The sequence below is a fragment of the Ciconia boyciana genome, chromosome 15 (assembly GCF_034638445.1).
Source record: "Ciconia boyciana chromosome 15, ASM3463844v1, whole genome shotgun sequence".
In the NCBI taxonomy this organism is placed as follows: Eukaryota; Metazoa; Chordata; class Aves; order Ciconiiformes; family Ciconiidae; genus Ciconia; species Ciconia boyciana.
The window spans coordinates 5573892-5589294 of NC_132948.1; the positions used below are offsets into that span (position 1 = coordinate 5573892).

At 43.6% G+C, this 15403-nt stretch overlaps 2 protein-coding genes across 6 annotated transcripts; one reads left to right on the plus strand and one right to left on the minus strand.

Moving 5' to 3' along the window:
- Window positions 1–222: 222 nt before the first annotated feature.
- GUCD1 (guanylyl cyclase domain containing 1) lies at window positions 223–10760 on the minus strand. 2 transcript variants are annotated; one of them, XM_072879734.1, is made up of 6 exons: window positions 10227–10400; window positions 8603–8687; window positions 6977–7142; window positions 6133–6224; window positions 4244–4485; window positions 223–3767 (listed from the first exon to the last, which is right to left on the minus strand). In XM_072879734.1, exons 2-6 carry the CDS (start codon window positions 8611–8613, stop codon window positions 3676–3678), a joined length of 603 nt encoding a protein of 200 aa, XP_072735835.1. In that variant the 5' UTR covers window positions 8614–8687; window positions 10227–10400; the 3' UTR covers window positions 223–3675. The 2 variants fall into 2 exon arrangements, with proteins under 2 accessions (XP_072735835.1, XP_072735834.1); XM_072879733.1 differs by lacking the exon at window positions 10227–10400 and adding an exon at window positions 10589–10760 and having other exon boundaries at window positions 224–3767.
- A 271-nt stretch (window positions 10761–11031) lies between these two features.
- On the plus strand, window positions 11032–15041 carry SNRPD3 (small nuclear ribonucleoprotein D3 polypeptide). Of its 4 annotated transcripts, none has more exons than XM_072879736.1 (4): window positions 11032–11168; window positions 11931–12080; window positions 12819–13011; window positions 13874–15041. In XM_072879736.1, exons 2-4 carry the CDS (start codon window positions 11955–11957, stop codon window positions 13933–13935), a joined length of 381 nt encoding a protein of 126 aa, XP_072735837.1. In that variant the 5' UTR covers window positions 11032–11168; window positions 11931–11954; the 3' UTR covers window positions 13936–15041. The 4 variants fall into 4 exon arrangements, with proteins under 4 accessions (XP_072735837.1, XP_072735839.1, XP_072735840.1 ...); XM_072879738.1 differs by lacking the exon at window positions 11032–11168 and adding an exon at window positions 11178–11204; XM_072879739.1 differs by lacking the exon at window positions 11032–11168 and adding an exon at window positions 11228–11516.
- Window positions 15042–15403: the final 362 nt, after the last annotated feature.

Below are 15403 nucleotides of genomic sequence, written 5' to 3' on the forward strand. Positions count from 1 at the left end.
TGTCCAGTAGGAATACGTTGATATAAAATGATGATGAAATTTATTGAGTACTGTGTACTGTTATATAGTTTGATGGAGGTTATGAACTCAGAGGACATAATTTTTACATGAGCTTTGCATTGTGTGTCTATTTACTTCTGCTTTCCAGTTTTTACCCTCTACCCAAATGCATAATTTAAGGAGAAAGGAGGCATAAATTGTTTTAATCTGTTTTTTTGGGTTTTTTAAAATTATAAACTATTTGATGCACTTCTGTTAGAGCTAAGTAATGTCCTAGACATGTCCGAGTAGTTTGAAGATCTGTGGGTATGGTAAAGCAAGACCACTTCGGTTCTATTTCCCTTTACGTATTACAACCACAGTTGGACCAATGTCTTTGATGGGCTCCTTCAAGGTGCAAAAGTAGTGCTGCAGACAGATGCTTTTAGTATCTTCAGAAGTTCAGCGCTGTGTTGTGAGGCAAAAATAGAAACACTAGCTGAAGCATAGGCAAGGCTGGTGCAGTTGCATACTTTTCATTGTGAACAGAAAGCCACAGAGATGCTATTAGGGATCAGGATGGGTAATGAAAACTACTTCCCTGGAGCTGCACTCCAGTAGGATACTCAGTGATTGCAGAGTACACAAAACAGCTGTTGACTATAGATAATAACAATACATTTGCTATTCTCGGCTACTAGTGTATATTGAAATTTTGGTTTTTTTATTATTCAGGTGATGCAGTAGGTGTTCAGGAAGTGCAGAATGAGTACAATTTACAGCCTAGCAACTATGAATTTATAGCTGAAATAAATATTTGAACTCTTAATTTTTTTCCAAATTACAATTTCAGCTGTGCCATTTCCAGTTAAATATATAACATGTCCTACAAAGATTTTTCTACATTTTTCATAATAAGCTAGTTAATAAATGCACTTGCTACATTATGTTACAGGGTTATCTGTGACTTTAAACCTTTATTGAGAATGGCTTAATTACAAATAAAAATATATTTATGTATAAAATCCCTGCATGTAAAATACCCCTTCCTTTGCTATTGACATCATGAAGGAAACAAAGTGACAAAACATTGTCAGAATGAGTATTTTGATAGACAATCCTGTAATGGGAAACAAAGTTTCAGAAAATGCAGATGTTCTGAATGCTTGCGTAGGGAGCTGCTTTTTAATCTGAATTTGTGTCATATAAATACGCAGTCTTTTCACTTGGCTTTTGCATCTTCCTTGTGTTTTCATCTCTCATAGCTATCTTCCATTTGGCAGCTATAAGAGATCCTGTTGCAATGGTGGAGCTTTCCTTTTGTCTGTGTTAGCTTAAACAGCTTTGTTTCTTTATCTTTCAGTTTCACTGAAGTATTTAAACCCTGGGTACCAAACATTTAACAGTCAATATTGTTACACCTATCTGTGCACTTCAGAACACTTAGCATGCCCTTAAGTTCATGTTTTCTGTATAAGCTCAAGATTCACAGTTGGAGAACTGAACCAGTAAGAGGCTAAATGTCAATTACAAGCCTTTTGTAAGAATTGTTTTTATTTAGCTAACCAAGCCTGCTCTAAAATAAATCCTGTGGCAGTTTAATGGTATTGAATGAACTACCTACCTGAAAATGCATGGGTTAAGGAAGTACTCTATCAACCTGTAGTTTACATACCTGTTAATTAGTAACATAGCTAATACAATCTCTCTATATCAAACATCATGAATTTGGACTTGGACATAAAAATTCCCGGATCATTAGCCTTCTGGTGACTTACTTTGGAGGAGTCAGAAGGCATTATCTGTAATAGGGTTTTGTACCCTTTTTCTGGAATTCTGCTGGGCGCACTAAGGTACTGGTTCTACTGCTCAAAAATCACATCCTCATTTTTACTCATTTTGCAAGTTTAAGTGCCAGAAGGCATTCCAGCTTCACCGATGATAAGCAAAATTGGATACACAGAAAATTTCTTGTCACAGGCTTTTTGTTTGGAACTTTTTAAAGGCTACTGCATTTTAAATGTCTGTTACTCTTGTTAGCCAAGGGAGCACTCTTGATTCTACTAAGCATACTTATTGAACACTTTCCAGATACTTTTCAGTAAGTCAACAACTGATAAAAGAAAATGTCTTCTCTTAGAAAAATTTTTTACCGTGCTGAAAGTGGATTCCTATTTATTTCCACCGCTAAATAATAATGTCCTTTTACTGTTATTCCACACAGTTCCAGAATTTGAACAGTTCTTTTCCTAAAACCACGCCAAAGGTGGGGGATCTCTGTCTTAAGTGCAAAATAAAATTTTGCTAGCTTTACATCAGTATTAACATTGATTTTTCTACCCACATCAACATAAGCAGGACTGGAGATCGAGACTTGTAGGAAATTGTGATGGATTAATCTGAAATAGGTGGCTATTTCTTACACTTTACAGTGCTCCTCAGCAAAGTAATTAAACGCAGGTAATACATGAAAGGATTATGAATGGGCTGCTAACAATCTCACTTGATAATATCTCAATACAGCTGAATACAGTATACTTAATCCAGATACAGCTATAGTATAAGAGCTAGAAAATCTGAGTTCCTGCCTTTTTACTTGTAGCAGAGAGACATTTGTATTCCCTCTTTTCTTAATTGATTTCAGCTCTTCTTAGAAGGTCACTGAACTAACACCAACAGCAAAATTTGGCTCGAATTATGATTCAACATTTTAGTTATAATCCAGTATATGCTGTCAGATATTTACAATTTACACACAAAATGTAGACCATTAGTGGGGATGATCATTTTCTGTATTTGCTTAATAAGTTTAAAGTTTATATTTAAAATGGATTCTGTAGAAACTGGCACATGTGGGGGGCATAATGTCCAGAGGTTTTTGCAAAGAGCAGTAAAGACTTCTAGGTACCAATAAAATATCTGCACTTAAACTTTTGGGGCAATACAGAGCTCTGAGAGTCATCCTAGAAGATTTAGCCAAAAGACATTGAGTTTGTAGTACAAGGGAACAATACCAGTAACTACAATTCAAAATTTAATGCAGTGACGTAAATCCTAAATCTGTGTAAGGTGAATTTGGTACATGGGAAGTTTCCTTGAGTAAATGCTTTTCATTCCTACAATGCAGACAATACTGATGAACCAGCAAGGCATTTTTTGTTATTTAAAAGTGGTTTAAGTTAGTATTTTTTTTTCCTTCCATAATACCCTGCTGAACCTCAAATCCCTAGATTTAGAATGAAGATCAGCCCTTGATGCTTTAACAGAGAGCAAAACAGGTATTTTCTGTTTTGGTTTTTTTTCCTGGTTTTGTTTACCTAAACCTATGCGTGTATTACCAAGTGTTAAAATTCATAAATTGGATGCTTTTTTCTCATGTGTTTAATTTGAAAATAAACTCAAAGTGAACAGGCTCTGGGCCTGTATTTTAAAACTGTTGTTAACTGTGCAATGTTGAAAATGAGGAAAAAAAACCCCAAAAACTGAGACATACATTGCAAAATCAGATACATCATCAGGAAAAAAAAAAAAGTAAAGACAGCATTGCAATATAGTCCTATCAATGTCTATAAAGCCTCCCTTGTTTAAGATCCCCTGCAATTCAGGAGCAAGGTCTTTGCAGGGGGAGTCCTGAGACAAGCAGCCAGCCGCCATGCAGGCTGCACAGGAAAGGACCAGAAGTATCAGGTGTGGATGTCAGCTGTCTGTGTAGATGAACAGAATATCTTCATCAGTGCCGTAACTTGTCCTGGCTTCCTCAAAGTTACTGATGCTGGTGCAACATGTTCCTGTTAAGGAGGAACAAAATGTTACTGAGAATTCTGAGGAATTTGCCTGTGAAAGGCTCTTACACTGGGTCTAGCAGCCTCTACAAAGAAAAGTAACTAGTATACAGACTAGACCTATCAGCTTAGGTCATCAGGTCGATCTTTTCACCTCAAAGGCAGTGCTCACTGAAGTAATACTGTAAATAGGTACTAAATTGGCCATCCTGTTATATTCTGAACAACAGTTCAGTATCTCTCTCTAACCCATCTGAAAGCCAAACAAGTTTGCTAGAATGTGTATCTCAATGCCTCAAGTAAATCACAGCACAAAATGCAGCACTGATTTAATTAATGTGGCGAAACCCCTTCTGACAAATTGGTTAGTGATGCTTGAAATATATGCATGTTATCAGGGGAAGTCCAGCTGTGGCTCCGTATTACAGACATGTTAGTAATGCGGTGGCTGAGAATCCACCCAAAAGGAACAGGCTACTCACGGTCAGCATAGGCAGGGTTGTTGTAGTAAATACTCCCTGAGGCTTTGTTGTAGCCACATAACACAATGAAATGGCCCTGGTAGTCAGGATTCCTGCAGAAGCACTTCTGCCCAATGGGGAGGAAGCAGCAGTATTTGACAGGACTTGAGCAAAGATCACACAATAGCAGGACTGCATTCACGAGGACGATGGCTACATGACCTTGGGACAGGTGGTTTTGGATGTCTTGAACAGTTACTGTGCTGCAGAAAAAAAATCAGACATGCTTATTAAGAAGTTAAGGAAAGAGACTGGTTTACAATGAAGTGTGTGATGATGGACAGTACTTACAACATGCAGCTGGCATGGTTATTTTTATATTGCAGGTACAGCTTTTTGCTGTTAAACTCTGCAAGATTTGCTACAGACAAAGCCTGACAAAACATGTGTCATTCAAGGCCTTCTGATCTCATTGCTGCTTCTGCAGTGCTGAGCAACAGCTCTGGATTCTGCAGTAATATAAATGTAATCTCAGAATGTATCAGATGCCCCAGAGAAGAGTAGTAAAGGAGCTGGCAACTCATTCAGTAACTTGAGGCTTCTGTTGTGGGGAAAATCCTAAGTGTTCTCTCCTGCTCTTAGAAAAGCTTATCTCTGAAGCACCAAATCTTTATCAACTGAGTGGTTAAAGATTGTATAATCACTAACCAAATTAAGATGTGCCCCATTTGCCTCTGTCACACAGGAATATGTTTCTCCCAGTTGGAATTTTGGACTACCTGATGCTTTTGAGGCTTTATTTCTATAGTACCTCCTTACAGAGAATGAGTATTCACCAAACATAGCCTATAATCTCATCTGTTAAAAGCTGTCCTTCACTGAGGCACATGGTGTATTCCATATGCATTAGAAACTCATCCCTTGGATACATTCCAGATGTCCGGGCTGTGTGCACTACCTAACTGAACTCACATGCTTTTTAATCTTTTCCAGTGTCGCTTCTCCTTTTTGATGCCTCAGTGCTGCACAGGTAGATACACCCTCTGTCCCTGCCTTGATCAAGGCCACGATCTTAAGATTGCTAAAGCAAGATGGACTGACTGTCCTTTCTGTCCTGTCACAGCTCTGGCTAAACAGATGGTGCCATACAGACTCCGTGTATGTTAAAAAGGACACTTAGCGATTCTTGCTAAACAAAAGTTGCATTGCAGCATTCAAATGCTGCTGTGGCTGCCCTGTACCCTCTCTTCTTTTCTTACTCCTAATCATTTAACCCCACTTCAACAACAGAGATCCAAATCCAGCTTCACTACAAAAAGGGATGCAACTCAAGTCGAACATGGACGCTTAGTTATTTCCCATGTAGAATATCACTGTCGGTTGTGAAACAGTTCTGCAGTTTTTCCCCTTCTCCTGGCTTTGCAGTTCTTTCATAGAGGTTCCTTATTTCATCCTCACCTTGGGAAAAGCTCATATGCTAGCTTTTTCTTTGCGTGCCTGTCTAGGAAGAGAGCGCTATAATGTTTGCATAGCTCTGGGAACAATGGGTTATGTGCCCACGTAGCGCACTCCTTAATTCCAGCAACAGCCAATTAGAGTGCTATAGGCACACTCCCTACTGGGTAATTTTAATGGATAATCAAATTCAAAACATAAATAATAGTCAACTCCTGTCAGCGTTTTTGAATCTCTTATTCTGTGTCATAACTACTTCTCCTCAAACTTCATTATTAACTCTTGATGTCCACCTTTTTTTTTTTGAGACAGATATAGTAGAAAGACTCTGTAATTCACAAAAAAGGCTCAGGGCTTGATTTCAGTCTCTTTCACAAGTTTAGCTTGGTGACTCCAAGAAAAGCATGGGGCCCGCAGAATATCCAAAGAGAAAGGCAAGAAAACAATAAGCTTACCACTTCTCCACCAGCACCTTGCAGGCTTTGGCTTGTGCAAAGAGCTGATTCACACGATTCTCTTCTGTGTCAAAGTGCTTCCTGTAAAATGACTGTGGAGGTAACAGAAGTTATGAACTGGAATGATGTTTACCTTGGATAATCCACCACTTACAATCCCTGCTAGCAAGGGTCTGCACAAGTTGGAGATCTGGCTGTAGGGTAAGAGATCTGTCCCTTAGTTGACGGGTAACAAGATCAGGATTCCTGCTCTAAATTACAAGTTTAAATTCACTCCTGGTTGGTTACTGTTGTAATTTCCATCCAGTGGCTATTCAGCTGCCTACATGAAAGAAGCCTGTGTGGTTCGTACTGGGCAGGAGCTTGTATTAGAAAAGCCATCGCCACTATAGTCCCTCACTGGCCCCCTTGCTGGCAGTCTTGAAGAGGACAACGGACATGGGGGCTGAGTTCCCCTCTCACCTCTAGAGGTGGTTCTTCCAGGTCAGGGCTGAGGCACGGTGGTGGGGAAAGTGTGGAAGCTAGCACTGCTGCTGCCCAGGCTGTACCTGTTCTGTAGATAAATAGAGGGCTTCAGTCTCCAAGGCTGCCAAATAGGCTGGAACCTCTCATGAGCACTACGTGAAAACTTTTTAAAAAATTTGTATTATGGAATCAAAGATGTAAAATATGTGGGATCATATCTAGCCTCGCCTTTGGAACTGATTAGTGCCAGTTTTGTCAATAGGCAAACCTTGTTTACAGGAACTGTAGTTAATTGTCAGTAACACAGCAGAGCGTTTACAGTGTGACACACAGGGCTTTCAAAACTGTCTGCTGTCTCCCAGTAGATTAGAATACTAACCTGATTTTTGTAGCCCTTGTCCACTCCAAGCGTCTGGGTGCAAAATTTATGCTTAACACCGAAGTGCCGCATTAGGTAGGCCAGGTCAATAGTCCAGATACTCTTTGTTAACCGGAGTTCCTGGATGGCTTTCTGAAATTCATCATTGTCCAAATGATTCAGGTACCTATGGTATTAGGAAAGGCAGGGGAAGGGAAGCACAGATCTTAGGAGAAGCAAAACGTGTGCTGTAGCCCAAGCCTCCACATCACAGGACGTAAAAACTGAAACAATGGGCTTGGCTAAGAAATAACAAAAAAAAACCCAACCCACAAAGGAGCCACAAATTTAAGGGAAGGGACGGGAGTAGGGAATATTTATCTGGATTTATTGCTGACTTTTTAAAATTGGAAATGTATGGGTATCTTGACTGTTTTATAGTGCTAGAAGTGTACAGGTGGTGTACAATAGGCAAGCTGTACTGAGCAAGTATAGAACTCTGTCCTGAAGGGCTTACAGTCTAAATGTACAAGCATATTAGAGCAAACACAGAAGGAAGTGTTAAAGACTAAAACTTGCTTCACGCAATAGATGGATTTCAAAAGGAGGAACTGTAAAGGAAGTCGGTAAATATTCAAAGGAAGCTTGTCTTAGGCACTAATGGCACAAAAGGCAATAAAGGGGAGATGAAGTCAGGAGGATGCTTGGGACAGGTGAAGGGGTGGGGAGAGGCAGTTACAGAGAGTTCTGGGAGTTAGAAAACAAATGGAAGTAAATAAAAAGGACTGGAATTGAGGATGCAGGGCAAACAAGGTCAGATCAGCAGGGTGAGAAGATTAATCTTGGAAGCTGAGCTTTGGGCAGACTGGAGTGGCAAAGAGGTAAAGGGAATAAAGAGGCAGAGGTTACAGTAGTCAAGATGGGAAATTACCAGCACACGGACTAACGTCTTGGCAGAAGGGATGGAGAGAAATGAAAATCTTCTGCTTCATATCTACTAAGTGGACATCTAAATAGGTATTTCTCCTGCACCTAAGCTCATGTTCCTCTGTGGAAGGAAAGAGGAGTTCAGCAGGACAGCTACTAGTTCAAAAAAAGAAAAACCAAAACAAAACCAAAAAAAACCCCAAAGGGCAATACAGTGCATTGTTTTGAAGTTGAAACTACTCCTGGAACAAAAACACTCATCCTGCAGGCTGAGGGCTCAGCAGGACAGAGGTAGTATATCCTCATAGACTGGGATACACCTGCCCGTCGCTTGAAAACACAGAAGGGAATTGGGTGAATTGCTGTGCTAAGTATCAGTTCTGAATTACAACAACAGGAAAGAGGGATAACTTATTAGCTTATGCATGCCAACCTGCAAAGTTCTTAGAGCTGATCAGATATTTTGCATCTGTCAAAACAGTCAATTATTCAAAAGGGTCTTAAGTTCATCTTAGTTTATATTTTCCCTTGCTCCTGCTGGAGAGCTGTGCCAGGCCCAAGCAGCAGATTCTCCAAGGGTACCCAAGAATATGTGATCTCATAAGGCTAAGTTAAACTCACAGCTGCTTCAACACACCTCTTCTCCCTGGGCATTGCTTCCCGCCACCCTCTCCCACGGGATGGGATTTCCCACCCGTTCAAACCAAAACAGTCACTTACTGGAGCACCATCCTGGAGCAGGCTAGCCCACAGTCCCAGTGGTACAACTGCTGAATGACTGGCACTTTCAGCTGGATGCAGTCAACTGTAGTGAAAACACCCCAGTGTGAGTAAAACACGAAAGATGTCGATCCATACAAGAATGTTTTTTCTATACCTCAGCATTAAAAGCCAGCTTGTCCTCAGCACTATAGCGGTGGAAACCTAGAAACATTTTTTTACTTTATTTGATTGGCAGGTATTTTTTTCTTTCTTAGGGGAATGTGGGTTTGGTATTTCTGTACAGTTAAGCATTTGGTTTAATCTCGTACTCCTTTATTGTCCCATACCTGGATCACTCTGCCATATGGTCCACCCCCTTTTCCTTGGAAGTTTCATTTTATTCTTTTTGATGGGGTGAGATACCTGCCAGCCCCTCACTATGAAGCTGTATCCCCTCCTACATAATAGTAGGGTAAGGCACACGCATTCATCCTTTCTCTTGTGTCTGAATGTATTTCTGTGCCACAAAAGGAGTTAAACCAAACTGTGAGAAAACGGACACAACCAAGATCTCTGGGCATTGATCTCTTACAAGCCCCCCAGATTTGAGCCTTTTGTACAGATGTCTTTTTCCTCAGGGACTGTAATTATGTCAGTCATTTTAGGTTAACAAAGCTCGCAAATGGCACCAGTTGGCCTTTTGTATTAACTCCCTCAGTAACTCAACAAAGGGAGAGGGGGAAAAAGAACAATCTCTACCAACAAGTCCCAGACTACAAGTAACTCCATCCCTCTGCCTCAGTTTTTATTTGCATAGGGTTAGCAATGTGGTGGTTTCAGTTTCAGAAATGCCCTTACCACTCGGAGGACCTGAAGAGTTTGTGCCTGTTATTGCTACTTCAGCGTCAGTCAAAGTGAGTTAATCATAAAGGGCTTTTCTCAATAACCTTTCATCTAGAAAAGACCTTTGAAAAGTTTTGCTAACACAAGGTCAACTACATTTTTAAATGGGAATAAAAATGCATTTGACATCACGTGGACTGGTCTAGTTTTGATGTAATTTTATTTATAAAACTTTTTAGATAATGTTGTTTGTAATCTTAGACTATTTTGAACAAAGCCTACTGCAGGGACAAGCCAATACAGATATTCTGGGCTCTTTCCAAATATTTTTTCATAGTTGTGCCACTGTTTCATCATGACTTGGAAGACTGGCATATCCATTGGTATATTCAATCTTTTTAATTAATCTAGATTAAGGTGCTCTTAAGTAGCCTAAAGACAAAATGAAAACCCAATTCCCAGATTCTCCTCAAACCAGGATCTGTAAGTATTTTGTTGTCATTTTTTCTGGGCGTGTTACGATTCTGTCCCCTTTTTGTTAATACCCAGGGCGTCTGTCGAGTCCCAAGATTAACTGAAGAGGTACAGGTTTTCTACCCGAAGACTTCCAAGGGTAATAACTTTAATTTTCTCGGACGTTCAGCTTCCCGTCATCCTGTTGCCCAACACAGCCAGTGTCACTTCGTCAGTGACGACTGCCAGCTGCCCCGAGATAAGATACCAGCCAGCGTATGCTGTGGCTGTAACTAACGCGGAAAACACCTCTCCGGTTCGCCGGCTCTCGGCGCAGCGGACTTACAGACGGAGCCGGCAACTCCCCGTTGCTGCCGCCGGCGAGACCTGCAGCCTGGCAGCTCTGGGAGGGCGGCGGAGGCCGCCAGGGCCGCCGAAGGGGACGGCGAGAGCCGCCCAGCTCCCCGCCGCGGGCAGGGCCGTGCCCAGGGCTCCCTCCCCCGGCCCCAGTCGGCGCCCGGCCCGCTCCGCCAGCGCCGACCCCGCCGCGGAGACCCCGCAGCCCGGCCCCCGCCCCGCCGGAGGAGGGCTCCGCCCGGCACCCGGGCGCCCCGCGCTCCCCGGCGCGGCGAGCGGCGGCCGCCCGCAGAAGGCGGGCTGCGGGAGGCGGCCGGGGCCGGCCCCGCTGCCGCGGCGGGGCGCACTGACCTGGCGGCGGCTCCCCGGCCTCCCGGGGGCTCTTCATGGCGGCGGCGGGGCCTGCCGCCCGCTCACTGCCGGCCCCGCCGAGCCGGCCCGCGCGGCGGCGCGGCCCAGGGGCCCGGCATGCCTCGGCGCGGCGCTGGCTCCTCCCGGCCCCGGGGGCGGGGGCGGAGGCGGGGGCTGCGGGGGGCCGGGCCCCGAGGCGGCTGCCCCGCGCCGTCGCCGCGGTGTGGGCGGCGGCGAGCGGCTGTGTCGGCGGGCAGGGGCAGGGGCAGGGGCATGACGCGGCGGGCGGGGGGCGCGGGGCCGAGGGCCGGGGCGCGACCTGAGGCGGGCGGGGGAGCGCGCGGCGCGCCGGTAGCCAGCCCTGCCCCCGGGGCGGGGCACCGCCGGCGGGACGGGGCTGCCCCCGGCCGGCGGGACAAGACTGCGGCGGAACCGTGGTGCCAAGCGAGGCGGCCCGGCGGCCCCGAGCGCCCTGGCGGTGGCGGGGCGGGAAGGAGAGGGGCCGGGCTCCTCCCGCCGCCGCCGCCTTCCGGTTCCGGCGCGCGGTGCACGGCGGGAAGCTGGAGGAGGCCATTAGGGGGTGAGCGCGGGCCCGGGCTGAGGCGGTTGGCGGGCGGTGAGCGGCGGCAGAGCCGGCCCCCAGCGGGGTCCCGGGCGTCCCCCGGAGCGGCAGGGCCCTCCTCGCTCTCCGGGCGCTGTGGGGGAGCGTCCGAGCTGCGCCGCAATCCCCTGGGGCCTGTGGGCTCGTTCGGGCGCCCGGGCCTGAGGGGGCGAAGCCGCGGTGCGGCGGCCGCCGGCCTGCGCAGGCCTCGGGGCTTCTGCTCGGCCTCTCGGGGGTGGGCCTCCCCGCCGGGCCCGGGCCCTCTTCTGGCCCTGGGGCAGGGCTGAGGCTGCGGGCTTCAAGTGAAGGAGGGTCGCCAGGGCAGCGGTGTGTGCGTGTGGTGTGGGCTGGGCTCCGGCGTGGCAGAGCCTGTTGCTTGGGTGATGTGGGCTGCGAGCGTGGCTGTGCTACCCACAGGTGCAGCTTAGCTCGTAGGCGGTCGGGCTGGCTGTACCGTCATGGAATGCACCTGGGGCTATACAAGCAGTCCGTTATCTGGTACTTCCAAGTGGATTTCCTAGGTCAGAAGAGACCTGGAAAAGGCTTAATTTTGCTTATCTTTTAAGCCTTTTCTTCCCGTCGGCATCTTTCTAGAGAAGTTTTATTAATGTATCATCAAAGCATATGGTGTGTTTGGGCAAGAGAGAAAACCAGCGCTTTACACTGGGAAAGATCGTGGATTGTGTAGGTAAAACCCAGTCTACAACTGTCTTTGCAATTATGTCCTTTTTCTTGTCTCAGGTGTAGAGCTGCAGCGCTGCAAACATGTCGATTGGAGTGCCAATTAAAGTCCTGCACGAGGCTGAAGGCCATATCGTGACATGTGAGACCAATACAGGAGAAGTTTACCGAGGCAAACTTATTGAAGCTGAAGACAACATGAATTGTCAGGTATACCTGCTTCAGAAGGATGGAGGGAAGGCTATCTGATCTGTGCCTGGAAGGGCTGATAGCTGGCTTATTGGCAGCTTGATTAAAAGACCATCACTTTTAGTCTTAGGATAAAGAAGATTGTACTGCTGCATGTACATTGTCTTGCCGTAGTGAAATAGATTCAGGATTACTGAGCACTCCAAAGAGACCAGAGCTTATTCTTTCCAGTTTTAGAGTTGGATTGGGCATTCCTGTCAATAATATCAGGGTTCTTAAGATTCTGTTCTGTGAGTGGTGTTTCTGCTGGAGTTCTTTATTTAAAGCCACTAAGTGTAAGAACAAACAAATCTTGATTTAAGAAACTGAAGGTTTTTTTAATGCATGTTCCTTTGGTCAGCCAAGGAGGGCTTAATTTTGATTGAGTTTAGGCAAGTCATTGTTAAAATCAAAATCCTTCCTTAATAGTTAGGACTAGAACAGCTTTATTAAAACTGATTCAATATGAGAAAACAAAACTAACAAAGCTGATAAAACTAATTCGCGAACTGGGGAGAAAGCAAAAGTCCTGGGCCTGCTTGAATAGTAGGCAGGCATGGGAGTATGGTCCTGGATGCCTTGTGTCACAGCTCCAGTTGAGAAAGCAACTTGGAAGGTCTTTGGTACTTGAATCCTGGCTGTATATTCTGCAGGCAAGAGAAATAGGACTCCAGAACTGTGTTAGAGGCCTCTGAGCACTGACTGGTCTTTACTTTCCAGATGTCCAACATAACAGTGACATACAGAGATGGACGAGTGGCACAGCTTGAACAGGTGTACATCAGAGGTAGCAAGATACGGTTTCTCATTTTACCAGACATGTTGAAGAACGCGCCTATGCTAAAGAGCATGAAGAATAAAAACCAGGGTTCTGGAGCTGGGCGAGGAAAAGCAGCTATTCTCAAAGCTCAAGGTGCGTACAATTTGTTCATGGTCCTTCCCTCCCTCCCCATTTTGTTGTAGAAGAACTGGAAAATGGTCATCTCTATCACTGAGGAAACATAAGCTGTAAGAAGCTGAAAGATGACTGGTTCATACATTGTTTTTCTGTATATTTCATCTTAAGGTGGGAGTCAAGACTTAAACTGCCCAATTACCTGAATGTGTAATATTGATGCTACAATAATTTAGATATAGTGACTAGTCTTGTTAAACGGAGGCTTTATGTAAAACTTTGTCTTCTGTTTTCCAGTGGTTGTGGCCACTAGCTGTTTGGAATACTTGGGGAAGCATTCAGGTGTTCTTGTTAAGCTTTTGTAGAAAAACAAATTCAGATATTAAGATGGTACTTAAACTACTGGGCAGCTGTAATTATTAGCCATTCTGTAGTTCACTCTCATTTGTACCTTTCTCAGGGGAACAATCTAGTTATAACAAGATTGAGTAACAATCATGGGCCACAAAGTCCTTGGTTAACTTTAGCAAATGCAGTAAGGTTACGTGGAGTAGTAACATCTCCTGAAATGTACTGAGTTCTGTTGGAAAACCTTGGAAGAGTGTGGGGTTTTAAATCTCTTGGGCTATACAAATTTGTGTGTCAGCTTAGAAGGAACACAAAGTGTATGAACATTCACTGCATCTGCTCTAAGAAGCAAGACTCTGTAACCATTAGTTCTGGTTCTCACAGAAAACTTTTTGCTTTCTGAACTTCATATAGTGTCGTTTCCTTGCTTCTAAGCAAGAGACTTTGAGTGTTTTTTATGTTTTGCTTGTCAGTTGTTGAGATAAATATGCAGTTATGTCAAATTCATGTCATCTCTGTTTTGTTTCTTCAGTGGCTGCAAGAGGAAGAGGCCGTGGTATGGGCCGTGGCAACATCTTCCAGAAGCGAAGATAATTTTGGTCTTGACCAATGTGCTTTTTTTTTATTAGGGGGTATTAACTTGGCTACATGTGTATTGGTATCAGTTTTGTTTAATAAATGCTTCTGACAAAAACTTGTCTGCTCTTACGTGACAGGACTCCTCTTGGGCAAGTACACTGTAGGTTGATTTCAAACTTAAAATAGCTTTGTCTGGAAAATATCTAGATTTGACTACTCTTGTATTTGTGTGATGCATTGACTTTTAAAGATCATCATGTTGCCTTTTTCTTGTTTAGTCCTGTTGTCATTCATTCTCTGAAGAATTAGAAGGCATTTTTGATGAAGAATTTTTAAATAGTACGTTTTAAAGTCATATCAGCAGCTGCATTTATGGAAAATACAGCAAAACAGAGGCAGCTTCCAGTGAGAAGCAAAGCACTATGTTAATTTGCTTTATATGGACCTACAATAGATAGAGGTCCATCTTCAGATCTGTACATTGAGCTTGTATTCTTGCATTTCTTATTTTTGTCTTTGGATACAGGGAGAATTTTTCATTAGGAACACACAACTTTCATAGCCTGAGTCTATATTTGCAGTGAAAAATTCTGTTCTAACTCTCTTAGTAGTTTTTCCCTCTGCCTGGGAAAAGAAGACAGAATATAAAATAGGCATTTTCAAGGATAAATTTGAAGTGTTTTGTAAATTTGAAAGGTAGTGCAAGTGTATGGGGAAAGTCTTATTAATGGTTACCCATTACGTACAACTTAAGACAAATGCTAATATTCTGAACAAAACTTAGGATCAACTTCAGCTTTTGGTCTTAACATCTTTACACAGTCATATAGATCATCAGCTGATCTGCAGGAAGCCAAATGTAGTTGTAACTAGTTTATTTTGCTAAAAGTATAGTGTGGTTGTTCTTACTGACTTAAAGGGTTGAAATGTTTAAATGTAACACTTCTGTACCTAATCACATACTTACATACAATCAATTATCAGTCTGTACATGTACAAAATAGCTAGTCTTGCTTTTCTGCTCTGATGCTGTGAAGACTCTCCCTTGTGTGCAGACATGAAAGTTGAACTAATGTATTAATTTGTTGATTTGTCTGTAAATAAAGCTGTATTTGGTCTCACATCACTAGAAAAACCCTGCTACATCTTCTTCTGGGTAGAAATGATCCTAAATATTTGCATTAGAAACCTCCTTAAAACGTGTTTAAGATACACCTGAGCTTAACTATAAAAACATCGTAGTGTCATCTTATGCCTAGACTGAGGAACTTGTCCAAAAGACAAGACAGTTTTCACAAAGCCCTGCTTCAAAACATGGTATGTGAGTCATGTTCATATAGCAGTAATGCTTTCCTGAAGACAGTATTTCCAACTTGAAATGAGAAATTTGTGGCTTTAGCAATGGCATTAAACACCTCCTTGTGGAAATGTGTCATTTGTCAAATCAATTCACTCAGAAGAGCTTTGTGACTGATACCGATTG

Excerpts from the sequence above, each read along its gene's own strand:
- GUCD1 (XM_072879733.1), bottom strand. The coding sequence starts at position 10,625 with ATGAAGAGCCCCCGGGAGGCCGGGGAGCCGCCGCCAG. Across the intron at positions 6,225-6,976 it reads ACAAGGGCTACAAAAATCAG|TCATTTTACAGGAAGCACTT; the intron begins GTTAGTATTCTA and ends TTACCTCCACAG. Across the intron at positions 4,486-6,132 it reads AAGGTGCTGGTGGAGAAGTG|CACAGTAACTGTTCAAGACA; the intron begins GTAAGCTTATTG and ends TTTTTTCTGCAG.
- SNRPD3 (XM_072879736.1), top strand. The coding sequence starts at position 11,955 with ATGTCGATTGGAGTGCCAATTAAAGTCCTGCACGAGGCTGAAGGCCAT. Across the intron at positions 12,081-12,818 it reads AAGACAACATGAATTGTCAG|ATGTCCAACATAACAGTGAC; the intron begins GTATACCTGCTT and ends TTTACTTTCCAG. Across the intron at positions 13,012-13,873 it reads AGCTATTCTCAAAGCTCAAG|TGGCTGCAAGAGGAAGAGGC; the intron begins GTGCGTACAATT and ends TTGTTTCTTCAG.